This window comes from Rattus norvegicus, chromosome 11 (assembly GCF_036323735.1).
Source record: "Rattus norvegicus strain BN/NHsdMcwi chromosome 11, GRCr8, whole genome shotgun sequence".
NCBI lineage: Eukaryota > Metazoa > Chordata > Mammalia > Rodentia > Muridae > Rattus > Rattus norvegicus.
Genome location: NC_086029.1, coordinates 61,954,740 through 61,970,093, shown reverse-complemented (window position 1 = coordinate 61,970,093; position 15,354 = coordinate 61,954,740). Strand labels below are relative to the sequence as shown.

At 36.6% G+C, this 15,354-nt stretch overlaps 1 protein-coding gene across 4 annotated transcripts in view; it reads right to left on the bottom strand.

Moving 5' to 3' along the window:
- The window catches only part of Alcam (activated leukocyte cell adhesion molecule), a 200,319-nt gene that overhangs the window by 35,157 nt on the left and 149,808 nt on the right, over nucleotides 1-15,354 (bottom strand). For all 4 annotated transcript variants that reach the window (XM_063270772.1, XM_063270773.1, XM_063270774.1 and 1 more), the window contains exons 2-4: nucleotides 13,676-13,776; nucleotides 10,110-10,329; nucleotides 918-982 (exon numbers count right to left, since the gene is read on the bottom strand). In XM_063270772.1, coding sequence (XP_063126842.1) covers nucleotides 918-982; nucleotides 10,110-10,329; nucleotides 13,676-13,776 — 386 coding nt within the window. The remainder of the gene's footprint in view (nucleotides 1-917; nucleotides 983-10,109; nucleotides 10,330-13,675; nucleotides 13,777-15,354) is intronic.

The window sequence follows — 15,354 nt, the reverse complement described above, 5'->3', positions numbered from 1 at the left end:
CCGTTTTTAATGTTAACTAAATGACATTATAACTATATTAATATTGATTATTGCTGTGCTTCATAGATCTTCAAATGCAAGAATCATTTAGTGTTAAAATGTGGCACCTCTCCAATTCGATTTTCATTTCACAGTATAAATACTTGCCACATTCTATAATCCTCAGTTCAGTCTTCGAGTGGGGTTTTAACTATATTATTCAACATTTGTCAAATACTGGGTAATAAAAATAAGTAGTACTCAAAAACACTTGATCTTGTGCCCTACACAAACACAAAGGAATATCGAGGTATTTTAGTTAATGAAGATGAAATTATTACCCAGTTGATGTGCTCACAAGTGGGACTTCATCTTTGCCTGCCTATTAATTTGACTTCCTCTCATACCTGTGATTGTATCTGCTGTCTTTCACCATGCTCTTCAAGCTTTCAGTGATTTACTTTAATAAAGTCTAAGTGTTACACACAAGTTTTGATTAATCTAAGAACTTTTTATGCCTCCAAGTTTATTTCCTAGTGCCCTCTCTTGCCTTGAATTTTCATGCCCAAACTTTCTGAGACACCCAATGCCGATGTTCACCAGTCAAATCACGCTCCCTCACATCAGATGACTCTATCTAGTTAGAAAGCCTTTCCCATGTTTGGACTGTAGGAAATCCACTTGCTGTTCAGTGATTCTAGCAAGCATTTGGTTCATTCACGAGGTTCTCCTCATGAGAAACGACTGTGCCTCCTTCCACATATCCATTGTCGTGAACAACACAAGTGGTCACATTACTCACACTTTGTGTTTCTTCCCTCTCTGATTGGAACTGAAGTAATCGTAAGCGAACTCCATAAGAGCAAGCACATCTTGTTTGTCTGGACATCTAGGGGCACCTAGATCGAGCAAAGCAGATAACGAAAACAACTCCTCACCTTTTTTAGCTGCTCTGTTTCAAGAAACGCTGCTCTGTTTACAATTTCAGGTTTAGATGGTTGCTCTAAAGTTAAATAGAAAAAAGTTTAAGTAGACAGGAAGAGAAGAAGGGCATGCATGAGTATGAAGGAAAGAGTCCATATCCTCAAGGCAAAAGCACAAACAATACGGAGTGGATTATTCCCAAGCATCTAGATTTATGGAATACAGTAATATAACCTGTGAAGTAAAGTATTTGCTTTATGACTTTAAATATTGTTTTTAAGAGCTTATAACTCCTTTGAATAAAATATCTCCAGTGTTCTCTAGATGTTTTATGAGGTGAATCTAGGTTTGATGATAAGCATAGGTCAATGTTTTAATTAGGATACATTATTTCTAGTTGCTAAGCATGGCTACTTTCTGCTTATTAAGGAGAAGGCCTCCAAATCATTAGTTGATGTTATGGTGCATAAATCCAAATCACAGAGATTTTTATAGGAAGCCAAATTTCTGAGGCTTAAGCAGCTCTAGGATCTCCAGAAAAAATCCCACTGGTCTCTACTCTATACCAGGTTTTTAGGGGATTCCTAAGCACAACGAAGCGCAAGAAACATGAGTATAAACAATTGAGAAAGCTGTGCAGTGAGACTCATGCCCCGAATTCTCAAATGAACCAATGCATATCTCTTCTCTCGTCCAGTGAAATTATGAAAATATGAGAACATCTTTCCAATTTGGGAATTGAGATGGCAGGCAAAGAGTTTGTAGAAAGTTCTACCAACAAATTCTAGATGTCGCGTCAGGTGCAGTTGATTAAAATTTCAGCAATGATTTCTCAAACTAATTTAACTAATCATACTTCTATTAGTATGAACTCGTTGTTCAATACAATAGAAACTTTCTTTGTGACATTTGCATACAACTCTGTTATGGAATCTGATCCCGCTTACCCCATTGTCGTCTTCTGTAACCCCCACTGGTTATTTTCCTTTTTCTACCCTTGATCTTAGCCAAAAGGCCGAGAAGCGATTATTTTCCTTTTTCTAAATAGTACCTTCTGTATCTTAAAATCTTATGCTTTTAAGTATAGATTTCATGTATGTGCGAAACAGCACTCTTCTTTCTTAGCATACCTTGTTTTGCTTAATATGATGGCCTTGAGTTTTTCCATTTTCTGCAAACATATTTTCTGAAAAAACTAACAATCATCTATATCTATATCTATATCTATATCTATATCTATATCTATATCTATATCTATATCTATATCTATATCTATATCTATATCTATATCTATATCTATATCTATATCTATATCTATCTATATCTATCATCTATATCTATATCTATATCCATCCATCCATCCATCCATCCATCTATCTATCTATCTATCTATCTATCTATCTATCTATCTATCTATCTATCTATCTATCTATCTATCTATCTGATTGTCAAGTGTTGGTGGACACCTGAGCTGAATCTACAATTCACCTAAGGGGTATAGTGAAGTGATGAAAATGGTCGTTATGTAGCTTTGTTGCATTTTAATGTGAATTTCCATTGAGTTCACACCTAAGGATAGCACAGTTGCATTCTATAGTGCTTCTGCTTTCAATTCTTTGAGAAGCCATTATTCTGGTTGTCACAGTGCCCTAATTTGTATTCCCACCAGCTTTACTTAAAATTTTCTTCCTTGTAGCCATGAGAATTTATTGTATGATTTCTTAAAACAGCCGTTCTCACCTCAGTAGGAGAGAATCTTAATGTGGTTTTGCCTTTGAATACCCTCAAGGCCAAGAAAGTAAAATCTTTTAACCTAATATTTATTGGCAGTTTGTACTTCTCAGAACTGCTTATTCTGTTTGTCTAGTTATCATACTGGAGTTTGGTTTGTGTGTGTGTGTGTGTGTGCATGTGTGTGTCAGTGTGTGTGTCAGTGTGTGTGTGTCAGTGTGTGTGTGTCAGTGTGTGTGTCAGTGTGTGTGTATGTGTGTGTGTATGTGTGTATGTGTGTGTGTCAATGTGTGTGTATGTGTGTGTGTATTTTGAGCTTTTTACATAGTCTCAATATAAGATGTATATTCTTCTAGTTTTCTATAAATAATGAGTTTTATATTTTACAATCAGATCATCTAATCTGGGAATGGTGGCACATGCCTTTAATCCCATGACTCCCAAGGCAGAGGCAGGTAGATTTTTGACTTCAAGGCCAGTCTGCTTTACAATGCGAGTTCCAGGACAGCCTGGGCTACACAGAGAAACTCTGTCTCAAAAATCAAACAAGCAAGCAAGAAACAAACAAGAAACAACTCAACGGTTTGCAAACCCACATTAATTGGAATAAAAACTTGATGGGTAATTTTGTTAAATTTTACTACTTTTCAATTCACAAGTAGTTTAAAGAGGATAAAATAGACTCATTTATCCTTTATAGTCAAATTATTTTCATTTTATATACACATGAAACTAATTATTTTTCCATTCATAGTTTTAATGTTTATATTTTCAAATATTTTTGATTTCCACACTAAACTAAATTGACTTTTGGATACTTACTACTTAATTTGGAATTCAGTTGAAAAGACTTACCTAACCAGACCATATAGTAATAGAACACAAAAACCTTTTGAGTTACAACATAGTTATCACTAGAATGTATATTTAAAAAGTTACATTTCTTTCTCTTTTTTTTTTTTGGTTCTTTTTTTTTGGAACTGGGGACCGAACCCAGGGCCTTGAGCTTCCTAGGTAAGCGCTCTACCACTGAGCTAAATCCCCAGCCCCAAAAGTTACATTTCTTAATCTAAGTGACAAAAAATTAGAAAAAGTTAACAAAATTTCCTCTCACAATAGTGACTAGTTCGTGGGAACATATAGTATGAAGTTAAATCCTTTTGCATGTTAGTACAACTTAATGCTGTCAGCATTTTAATGGAATACTACAAATTAAAACTGAATTATTGATCAAACATTGACTTTTGCTTAGAACCCATGCTATCAAAGACAAACATTTAATATATTTGAGAAACGAATGCACCCAGAATATTTAAACAAATGAAAAGTCGGATCTTAATTAAATAAAGCGAAGTTTCCAAGACCCAGAAGCAAGCTATTAAGTGACACCAACCTTTAAAATTCAAGAGACAGAACATGTTAATAAATTTACTTAATTTTTAAAAAAAGTGTCAAAATTAAGAGAAATGAAAAGACAACTGACATTTAATTTCTTCATCAGTAGTAATATGTTTGGAAAGATAAGGAGTGGTTTGCAAATCACACAAATTTAGGGTTTTAATAAAAACTTACTGGGTTATTTTGCCAAATTTTACTACTTTTCAGTTCACTAAGTAAAACAAAAAAAGTTCATATTTACTTCCTCTTACTATGTAGCAAGTCTAACTCTTATTTTGTATTAAACCTGGTGGTCCTTTATCAATAAGGCATTATCACAAATACTGTTTGTATGCCAAATTTATAAAATACTTTGCATTAATTATTTCTAAAATTCATCATTGTTTTACTAAATTTAAGCTATAGAAAACAAAAGAAAAAAGAAGACCCAATGAAAGGGTGCTTAATTTTAGTCCTTAAATTTTTATTCATCTTTTCTTTGGAAAAGTCACTATGAATTTTGTGATTTAATGATAATTTAAAAATAGCTATTCTGTTTCCTTGAATTATTTTCTCATAGATTCTTGCTTCAAATCCTTTGCATTAACTACATTTTTTGTATGTAATTTTCTTTTATATTAGCTTGCAACAATCAATGGATATTAGTTGGAAGACTATTAAAAGGACACATACTATTTTAGCAAAATTGCATATCGATTCCCAAGTAGTGTTTTTGTAAAACGAATAATTCATGTGAATTATGTCTTAATATGATTCAAGGATTCATAGCCAAGGATAAAATCAAAAGAAAAAGCAGCACTACAAATTCGTTTACAGCTTTAATTTAGTCAAGTTGACTTATTTAAAATTAAGCCAAAGTTTACCTCAGAACTCTCTTGAGTAATCTGTCTAAATTTTTTTACTGGACCATGTATCAACTATAGAATTATGTCATAGTTCATATTTTCCTTCTTTGATGGCCTGACTTAATTGAAGTAGCTAGGAGTATATTATTGTAGGGACAACTGTGGTGGTACATTAGAAATTTTAGGGCAGGAAGATTTTAAAAACAAATCATGTAAGTACCAGAACACTGCTAATACAGTAGTTTGTTGCATGTGTAGGTTTGTGTGTGTGTGTGCGCACAAGCATGTGTGTGTGTGTGCGCGCACGTGTGTGTGCCTATTGTGTGTTTCTCTGTGTGTCTGTGTGTGTCTGTGTATCTCTGTGTGTGTCAGTATGTGTGTGTGTGTATGCCTATTTGTGTGTTTCTCTGTGTGTGTCTGTGTGTGTATGAGTATGTGTGTGCCTGTGTGTGTTTGTATAAGTATCTCTGTGTGTATGCCTATTTGTGTGTTTCTCTGTGTCTGTGTATGAGTATGTGTGCCTGTGTGTGTCTATGTGTGTCTGTGTAATTATCTCTGTGTGTGTCAGTGTGTGTGTGTGTGTCAGTGTGTGTGTGTGTCAGTGTGTGTCAGTGTGTGTGTGTCTGTGTGTGTGTCAGTGTGTGTCAGTGTGTGTGTCAGTGTGTGTCAGTGTGTGTCAGTGTATGTGTGTGTCAGTGTGTGTGTCAGTGTGTGTCAGTGTGTGTGTGTCAGTGTGTGTGTCAATGTGTGTCAGTGTGTGTGTGTCAGTGTGTGTCAGTGTGTGTGTGTGTCAGTGTGTATCAGTGTGTGTGTGTCAGTGTGTGTCAGTGTGTGTCAGTGTATGTGTGTGTCAGTGTGTGTCAGTGTGTGTGTGTCAGTGTGTGTGTGTCAGTGTGTGTCAGTGTGTGTGTGTCAGTGTGTGTGTGTGTGTGTGTGTGTGTTTGTGTGTGTGTGTTTAGGTTTTGGCATCATGTGTCATATAGCAGTCTCTATAACAATAGAATACTATTCCAAGCCTGAAAAAAAATGATTTCTTTTTAACTAAAGACATCACAGGCTTTCATTAATATGCTTTGAACGCGAACCACAAACGACTAAAAGCTAAGCTAGATATAAAATGCTGCATAATTCCCAGGGTTTTGGAAACAGAAGCTTTGTTTTGTAACAGGTTTTTCTGAGAAGAAGAAACTGGTACAGAGACAAGGACTGATTAGGAGTAAATGTACTAAAATAGATACCCGAATTCCTAGCTCTTACTCTCAGGCTGTATAGTCAGTGAATGCTATGAATATTGATTTTCAGAAAGAAGTAGACATCAATCAATACCTTCTAAAAGTTACAGTTTGGGCACCCAGCTCTGTCATCGACAGATCAAGATGAAGTTCTGGGTAGATTCGCTCTTTATCGTCTAGGATAACCTTGCCTTACTCTATAGACCACACACAGACTACTCAGTAAAAGAGCAAGAAGTGACAAGTGCCCTGGCAGGTTTGTGCAGGGCCGAGAATCTCAATCCCTGTTTACAATCGAATTCCTAATAAGTTACCAAGCAGTTAAGCTGGTGCATCTATGGAAGAATGTTATGTTTTTTCTCATTGTGTTGGGAAATGTTTTTATCACTAATTTTTTTTTTAGTAATTAAAGAATCAAAGTGACTTGAGAATAGTGATACATGTATGATTTCAATACTTGGAAGATGAAAGGAGGAGGAAGAATTCAAGGACAGCCTTGGCTATAAAGCATGTTTGTGGAATAGCCTGGGCTGTATGTGACCGACCATGTTTCAATCCCCTTGATTTATCTCCCCCCTGCCAAATGGAAGAATAAAACTGTAACACAGTTTAGGTATTATTTGTTAAATAGCTCATTTTCTATTTCTTTCCCCTTGAAAAACATTTCTTTACTATTTTCTGGTTTAACAATTTCTACTGGAGGGAGGAGAGATTCTCAATTTTCCAATTCGATGAAGCATTAAGAGTCATATCCAAGTAGGACCTGTGAAATTATGTGTGGAGCCAGCATTGGCCAACCCCTTGAAGACTGGCCCCACTGTACAGAGACCCAGTCTTGGAGACAGGCTTTCATCTAATACCAAGCACACCAGCAGAGCAGAGACAACTGGAAAATTAGCACCAAAGGTTCACCAAGAGCTGCTATACATCCTTAAAAGAGCAAGATTGGTCTTTTTATGTTCCCCATGCTGACTCTGAATTTGGACTTGACCTCCTAAATGTCTTAGGCTGCCTTTCCTTTTTCTTTTCCTCAAATAGTTATTGCAAATAACAGAAACACCGAGAAGGATTCTAACCGCTTGAATAGAAGCAGCTCCTTACCATGCTAGACCCCGTTCCTTAGTTCCCGGACAGGGCTCTAATAGCAGTAGATAGTATCCTTCCATGTAATCTAAAGCATTCATTCCACTCAAGAGGCTGTTTTAACCCCAGGCAGGTGAAGAGACTTGCCAAGGTCAGAACTTAGTGGCAGCCCAGACAGAGCAAGGTCTTCTGGTGACTAACTTACAGATTTTTCCGTCACATCAATGACAGCCATTTGGCTCTCTTGGCACCTGTTTGACCTCGGAGCCTTTTGCAGTCATTGGAATGAATCTCTGGGAACTTTCTTGCTTCCAAACAGTTTTATTACTCTCAAACGCGCACTAAATGCAAAGGCAGTTTGATTTTGATGCCATTCACAAGCTAGTTAGTGGTGACAAGGCACGTTACTCGCTTGGACTGGGGTTGGCTTGTGAATATAATTTCTTACATCAGAGATGTAGGTTAAAACAAAACAAACAAACCTACATTGAAGGTAAAATCATCAGTCAGGCCCTCTGGCTTGAATAAAAGCAATTTGATTTTGCTCCTGGCACTGGCAGTCCGCAGACGCTGATCTGAGATTGGCTCATATGAGCCACACTTGATGCAGTGGTACATGGTTCGCGTTGCTAGGTGATTCAATAGAGGGAAACAGAGGACTGATTGATGAGCACAGTAACTCCTAAGTGACTGAAATATACACACGCATAGGATGAAAATCTGCCTGCCACAGCTGCTGCCCGATTCACAAAATGTGGCCTGAGGTAAATTCCTGATTCAATGAAAAGAAGCGAGGTTCCTATAGGATCTTGCTGGACTACCACAATCATCAGGGTTGTCATTAGTTTTCTTAGATTTGGAGGGGCTTTCTAGGCTTCTCAGATGCAATGCCATTTCCAAGACTGTGTAACTTGCTATGTAAATTCTCTCTGGCCCACAGCCTGGAATGCAAATTCTGTTTCTGAGAATTGCTTTGTTTTCAACTGCATTCAAAAGAGCAGGGGGCCTGGGTTCTGGAGGTATGTGGCACATGACTGTTTTAAGCACAACACAAAGCCTCTGCACTTTAAAGTAACTTACAAATTTTATTAAATTAAACCAATTGGATTTGTACTCTTAGATATTTACATAGCGATTTTTTTTAAGAAAGAAAACTTGGGAAATGTCACAAATGACTCTTATAATTATGAATTGGAATGTGGTTGACTTGTTTGGGTACTACTGTGATGCTCGATAATTTCAAGACAATTTACAGAAAACTGAAGATGGCAAATTAATTCACATAATGGTTAGAGTTATGAGTTAGCCTACCCACATTTTTGGTATTCAAGATATCAAAGCCTATGGGAATTTTTATTGTTGCTATTCTGCTTTTAGGGGAAAAATGCCATTAGCAAATTTACTGTCCATCTCTCTAATGAAAGTAAAACAGAAGAAAATAAGAGAAAAAAAGAAAACTAAAAAGCTGACATGGCCAATGATAAATTTAGAACACTAGTTCTTCACGTATCCCAGGGAAGAACGATAGGCTGGTAAATAGTTGGGACAGAACTTGATTAAAATTATAGTACAGAGGTGTAGATGACTTCTAGAAAGTACCTTCTAACCTAAAAGGCAATCAACTGAAGCATGTACTACACATTTACAAGGCTTTTCTGGAGAACAAAGGTTTCCTCTGACAGTGTTAGTACTCTTTGAATCCACATCCTGAACCCAACAGAGCTTTGAAGTCTACATAAATACTTAAGGGACAGCCCTACTTAGCTGCATAGGTTATTAAAGAGAAACACGAAAAATCCATGGTTGTTCACTCCAGTTGGAAGCCTCCAGGGTTTCTTTCTTTACTATTTATTTGAGTCATTTCTAGGAGCTGTCAAACCATCAGAAACAAGATTGGGAGAGTGGGAAAGTAAGATCCACCCCCCTTTTTTTCTAATTAGGCAAGATTGATATTCTGAAATATTTAAGACCTGCTTTTTCCTCTGCAGTTTCTAAAGCACTATGATGTAACTGAGGTGGGACCTTTTATTTGAATCTTAAAAGAAGATCTCCCTTAATTATACATTGCAAGGCACTCATTTGCTGTTTGCTATTTGCACAGTAACATTAACTATATATAATTAGGTGAAGTTACTGTGTCATGGTAACTACAGTAATTATGTCGAGTCTCTTCTACTAGTCTCTTTTCTTCTAACCCTACCTTATCTTTTTGGTGTATCCCTCCCTCTGTAATCCCATGCACATTCTCAGTGTGGTGAGTTTTATTATTTTAGGGAAATTTTATTAACCATTTTAGCAGGTTAAAGACTAAACCAATAAACGTTGAAGGTCAGAAAATACACCACACACACACACACACACACACACACACACACACACACACACACACAAACACATTACATATATGCATGTACACAAATCAAGATCTTAGATCTTTAGCTCATAGAATAGCTTAAATTTGTATTTTTTTATTTTATATATCAGGATGACAATTTCATGTGATTCACTGTAACATTTATATGATATGCATGAGTAGGTATATATCTTATATTTATATAAGATTACTACTTTTTTCCTTTGGAAAAATATCAATGGAAGTCAGAGGGCATATGACAGTTGTCAATGGCAGCACTTCATATCCAAGGGAAAATTACATGGCAAAAAAAAAAAAATCCAACCAACCAACCAAACAAACAAACAAAAAACCAGAACATTGTTCCAACTCTTCATTGTTCATCTCCCATTAATGCCAGATGTATCTTCCTGCTAGAGGCATGCACAAGTAGATTAAAGAGCTCTAGAAACTCCCTATGAAGAGGCATTGCAGAAACTCAAGCCTCTCCCTGGAGAACACCTTCTAACACCAGCCATCACTTAACATCAACCCCACTTAACAGTTTTACTGCAGTCTACTTACTGAACACCTTGACCAGGGTAGGTGCCTCAAACACGTTGTCCTCGGTCACTAGCATGCACACAAATCTCTTTTCGTCACTGATCTTTGCATTGTTGATAGACAGAGTGTAGTTTTCTGAGAGGCTCAGTCTGTCCTTGTACTCTGGTACATCATCATACTGCACACTTTTCTTTGTAGAAGATCTGAATGCAATAAATACTGGGGACCCATCAGGCTTTTCCTAAAAGTTAAAATAACAACATTGAAAATAAACATAATTCATGTATTTCAGAGCCATATTATTCCCTTCCATGCTCTTTTATATGGAATTTTGTTGCTGGTGATGTTGAAGCATGATGGTTTTTAGGTACCAGAATCACTTAAATCTTTGATTACTGAAAGAAAAATCACACTTCACATGGAGTGAAACTGTTGGTTCCCTCACAGGTTCATACAAATGGGGGAAATGAAAAGACCGAGCTCTCAGAGTTGGCACTCAACTTACACCTGTGGGACATCAATGGCTGTTTTGAATGGGTGTGATATGGTCTTGTTTACTATACATCTAAAAAATAGATAAAAACAAACACAAAAATAAAAAAAAAGTTCAGAAAAAAAATCGCTGAGGTGGTCAGTCACACAGTTGAGCTTGATATATGGCCTTAGGGATATCGGGCAGCTCTACCAGAAGCATTCGTTGCTTTAATTCCCACAGTTTAAATGTTCATATCTGACACCTAGCCTTGATGTGGTTGTCCATTACACCATGTACTCAATTTTCTTGGAGGAACGACATTCACCCTGACAAACCATCCTTTTCACTAAACAAGACTGAGATTAACCACTGAAAACTCGAGTGTTGCACCTAAGGTTTAAAATTGACTTTAAAAGGTTATCCTGAAAACATCAATGTAAGATGTAATCTGGCATAGGAAATGGTGCCAGGAACACTGGTCCATATGGCACCTTTCCCCCTCTGGTCTCACAAAATTTCCCTTACCTAGGGAACAAGTTAGTCTAAGATAGGGGCCAACTATTCCCTGTTATTTTCCTAACAAAGGTTTTGAGAACCTAACGTATAAAGAAACATGGTTAAAGGCTAAGCAAATATTAATATTCTATAGAAGCTTATTAGTTTGATTGGTTTCATTTTAAAATAACTATTAGTTTTGATTGCCAAGAATTTTTTTTAGGAACTCAAAAGTTTTAGTTTCTTATGTATATATGCACATATGTAAACATATCAAGAATATTTGTCTTAAATTTTTAGTCTTATCCCAGTTTAATAATACGAATATTTGCTTTAAGTTATTCCTTTATTGTGGGATATATGTTATCAGGATACCTTAGGTTTCCATACTCACTCTCTTGGCAAAAAATAATAATTGTTAATATTTTAGTACTTAATTACATGCCAGGTACTTACTTCAGGTTATCTGTATAGTGATTAGTGGTTATAACATTTATAAATACTTGTAAATTAGATTTACGTATCAGTCTTACTTGTAGGTTGGCCAATGAAAGTCACATTTTGTAGGATGACTTCTTATGGTCCCCACCAGTAAACCTCACTAGTGCAGAGATTTGAGAGCAGCCTGTCTGCCTTTAAAGGACACTGCAGTAATTCTGACAGTGATGAGATTCCTCTTCTGTATCAGTCATTGTGGTAGATATTCATGAAGAGGTTGAGGGAGGGGTAGGCTGGGGAAGGGTGAACAACTATTGTCCCCACCCAAGGGGAGTCTACAGTGATGGGGGGGGGAAGTCTAGCTCTCTTCTCCTTATGTTTGCTCACTTTCAGTTTTTCCAATCATTCTGCTCTTCTTCCAGCTGATTACATTAAATTAGAGCATGCACAGTGTTTCTGCAAATCAACACTGACTTGAGAGTCACTCAAATGCATCTCATTAAATTATTCCTGGAGCTTTGTGCTTAACTAACAATTTGAAAATAGCCATTATTGATTGGCTTCCAGCACTACTGTGTCAATTCAGCTTGTGTGGAATCTGGTTCCTATGTTATTCTTAAGATGTGCTTTTCTCTCACAAGAGTTCATTTTTCTTTTAGTTGATTCCATTTAGTTTGGTGGTCAATTTGTTCCTTGAGAACATGACATGGTAGAGTCAACGACTTGGAACTGGAGGATTTTGAATAGACTCTTTCCTCAACATTGCTCTTCCTCCTTTACAGAGAACAAGGAGTTCAGAATGACCTTGAGTGACCCGATAATGAGCACATACTAATGACACAGTGGGATGTGTCACCTACTTATCTTTTTTTCTGACATACATGCACAGCGTGGCTGGGTAGATGAACCCCATAGTTATAGCTGCTGACGTCTTAAGTCTGTACTTAGCAGTCAAATACTGCTACTGCGAAGTAGTTCGTTATGAATTAATCACTTAGCCCTCCCAACACTGTGAGGAAGATATCTCATTTTCATAGTGAGAAAATATGCTTAATTCACCTGTCAACAGATGACTCCATTGGTCTAATTTCAGAGCTGACTTTATAAGTGGCCATGCCTCTTTATTCCTTGAGTGTAAGCTTAGGCACTTTTGACAAAATGTATTTATTATAACACTTTTTTTAATAGGAGATATTTTAGGTAAAAAAAAGTTTGTGGTCAAATAAACCTAACAAATTAATCCAATCAAGGTCTCACACAATTCACAATACATTTAAACATAACTACTACTCTGAGAAATGTTGTAATAAACAGTTAATAAATCACCTGGTAACCAACAATGTTCTCCTTATGCAAATATCTGCAAATATTCAGGGACTAGGGAAATATGCTATTGTATTCCAGGAAGTGTCTATGTACTTGAACCTTACTCACTGCCACAAGTCCCTTGTGACCCTGCATTGGGAAACTGTACCACAAAGACCCCATCTGTTGATCTGTGTTCAACATTAATCTGTTAGCTTAGCTACCACTGCCACTTCCAGGATCTGTATTCTCCATTTCTAGACCCATCTGCACTGTTTTACCTGACATGCGATGAAGAACATAAGTGCAAGCAGTGGGTAAGATCAGCAGTCAAATGTACAGTTGATCTGTGATACCAACACAGAGAAGACTCAGCAACAGAAACAAAGTTGCTTGCCAGTTCTCATAGGAAATTTGAGTTCTCTAGGTTCTGGGATTCTAGGTACTAGGCTCTCTAGGTTCATCTAGCCTTTGCAGTAGCTGTACCACACAGAAACTAGTGAAGATGAAATGATTTCCTCCATAGAACTGTACTCTATACTCCCCTGAGAGTATTCCAGAACTCTGCCTTTCCCTGTGCCTCTAACACAGATGGACGGTTTAGACATAGATGATCTATGACTTTTGAGTTATTTATTAGATTCATTTAAAATAGCATTAGTTATATAAGCATGGGTTTTATCAACATATTCAATGCATTACATTTTTATATAGGTATGTACAGATAAAATAATATCATATGTCAGTATTATATTCTCATATATTTTCAAAACAAAAAAAAAAGAAAGAAAGAAAGAAAGAAGGAAAGAGGGAGGGAGAGTTTTATTTTAAAAACCAGAGGAAATTCATCAAGCCCCAGGAGGCTCACACTTACATATTTCCATTTGCCAAACATGAGGTTCTGAGGTACATCCAGTCTGCAAGGCATGACAATGGTATCTCCGTATGCTGAGTTGACAGTGTACCATCCGAGGCCTTAGGGCAAAAGGGAAAAGAGATTATGAGTGTTGTCCTGAAGCTATAGTCGAGGAACGCAGGAGAATTTACAAGCTGATTATGGCCTTTGCTGTATTTACTAGGAGTATATTTCAGAGAAACACGAAGCTGTACCAAAAATAGCATGCTCAGAGATCTCAAAATAGTTTGAAATACATTTTCAGGGAACCGATTATCAAATTTACCTCTTACAAAATTAAAACTAAGCGTCAAGGTCTAAAAAAATAGCTTAAGTAAGAACAAAACTTAACTTTATCTGGATGGAGAAAAGCTAGCATTTAAATAGCTGATTTTACAGACAAAAAAATCCCACTAAATTTTAACTTCTCATAATATATTAACATGCTAAAATTATAATACAAAAATCCCGTCCTCACAAAGAGATATTCACAAAGTGGCTAGTTGCTGCATTAGGGCATCAATCTAATTTATAATGTTGTTTGTTAGTCTGATACAGAAGAGAGAAAGAAACAGGTCATTTCATTCTTTATTCAGCTAAGTAATAAAAAATTAAAATGTGAAAAGAATAATTTTGATTAAAAATGTAAAATGCACTTTTCATAACCATGGAGTTTTGAAAAACCTTAAGGCTTTACAGACAAAGAAAAACAAATACCTTACATCCTTCCCCAAAAGGACCCTGTGAAAATACATTAATAACCTAGAAAGAGGAAATTGGAAGATGTAAGGGTAGGAGGGCGATTAAAACAAAACGAACAAACAAAAAACAGATAAGAGGGAGAATTTCCAGTCCTGGGGAGCACAGCAGTATGACTATAGCTCACAATAGCTTGCCATATGCTTTATAAGGAACTGGATGAGAGGAGCTTACATACATGAAACCATTATGAAGAAACGGTTACCTGATCCCAACAGGTTACCTGCCTGTTACCCTGATCCCATCAGAACATATAGATACACTACATCCTACTCTGTAAATACATAACTCATATGTGCTTATTAAAGAGAAAAATCACTGTGATATTTTCATTGGCAATAGTAGCAAGGAAGCATCTCAGATACTTCATCTTATTAGGCGTACAAAGCTCTTTAAGGTTTAAGAAACCCCCAGGTGAGAATCCATCAAGGAATGCCATAGGACCGAGCATGAAGGGGCTATTTTTCATCTGCAGGGGGAAAGCATAAGCAGATGTTATTTCATCCAGCAGGTGGTGCTAAAGGGCAAAGCTAAGGCAATCTGCGACACTCAATAAATAAAACCATCTTGGGACTTTCTGAACAGGGACCACTGGTAGCTGGATGGTAACTTTCACTGTTACCCATGATCTGTGTAGTATACAAGAAAAGCTTTACACCGGGATAGAAATCACCTATGTTATTAAGAGAGGAAGGTGACCAAATTCCTATTCTAAAATTCAATTGGTCAGGGGGCTACTTCTTCTCTAAACATGTCTCTAGGAACAAGAATACAAGGAGGAAATGTGTAGCACAGACTGTTTAAGCACTTTTTATCACTGTTAAGACACAGGATACTATGCAGAAGCTGCAAGACTATATTTTCATTTGGTATTTTAAAATAAAAGAATACATAAAATT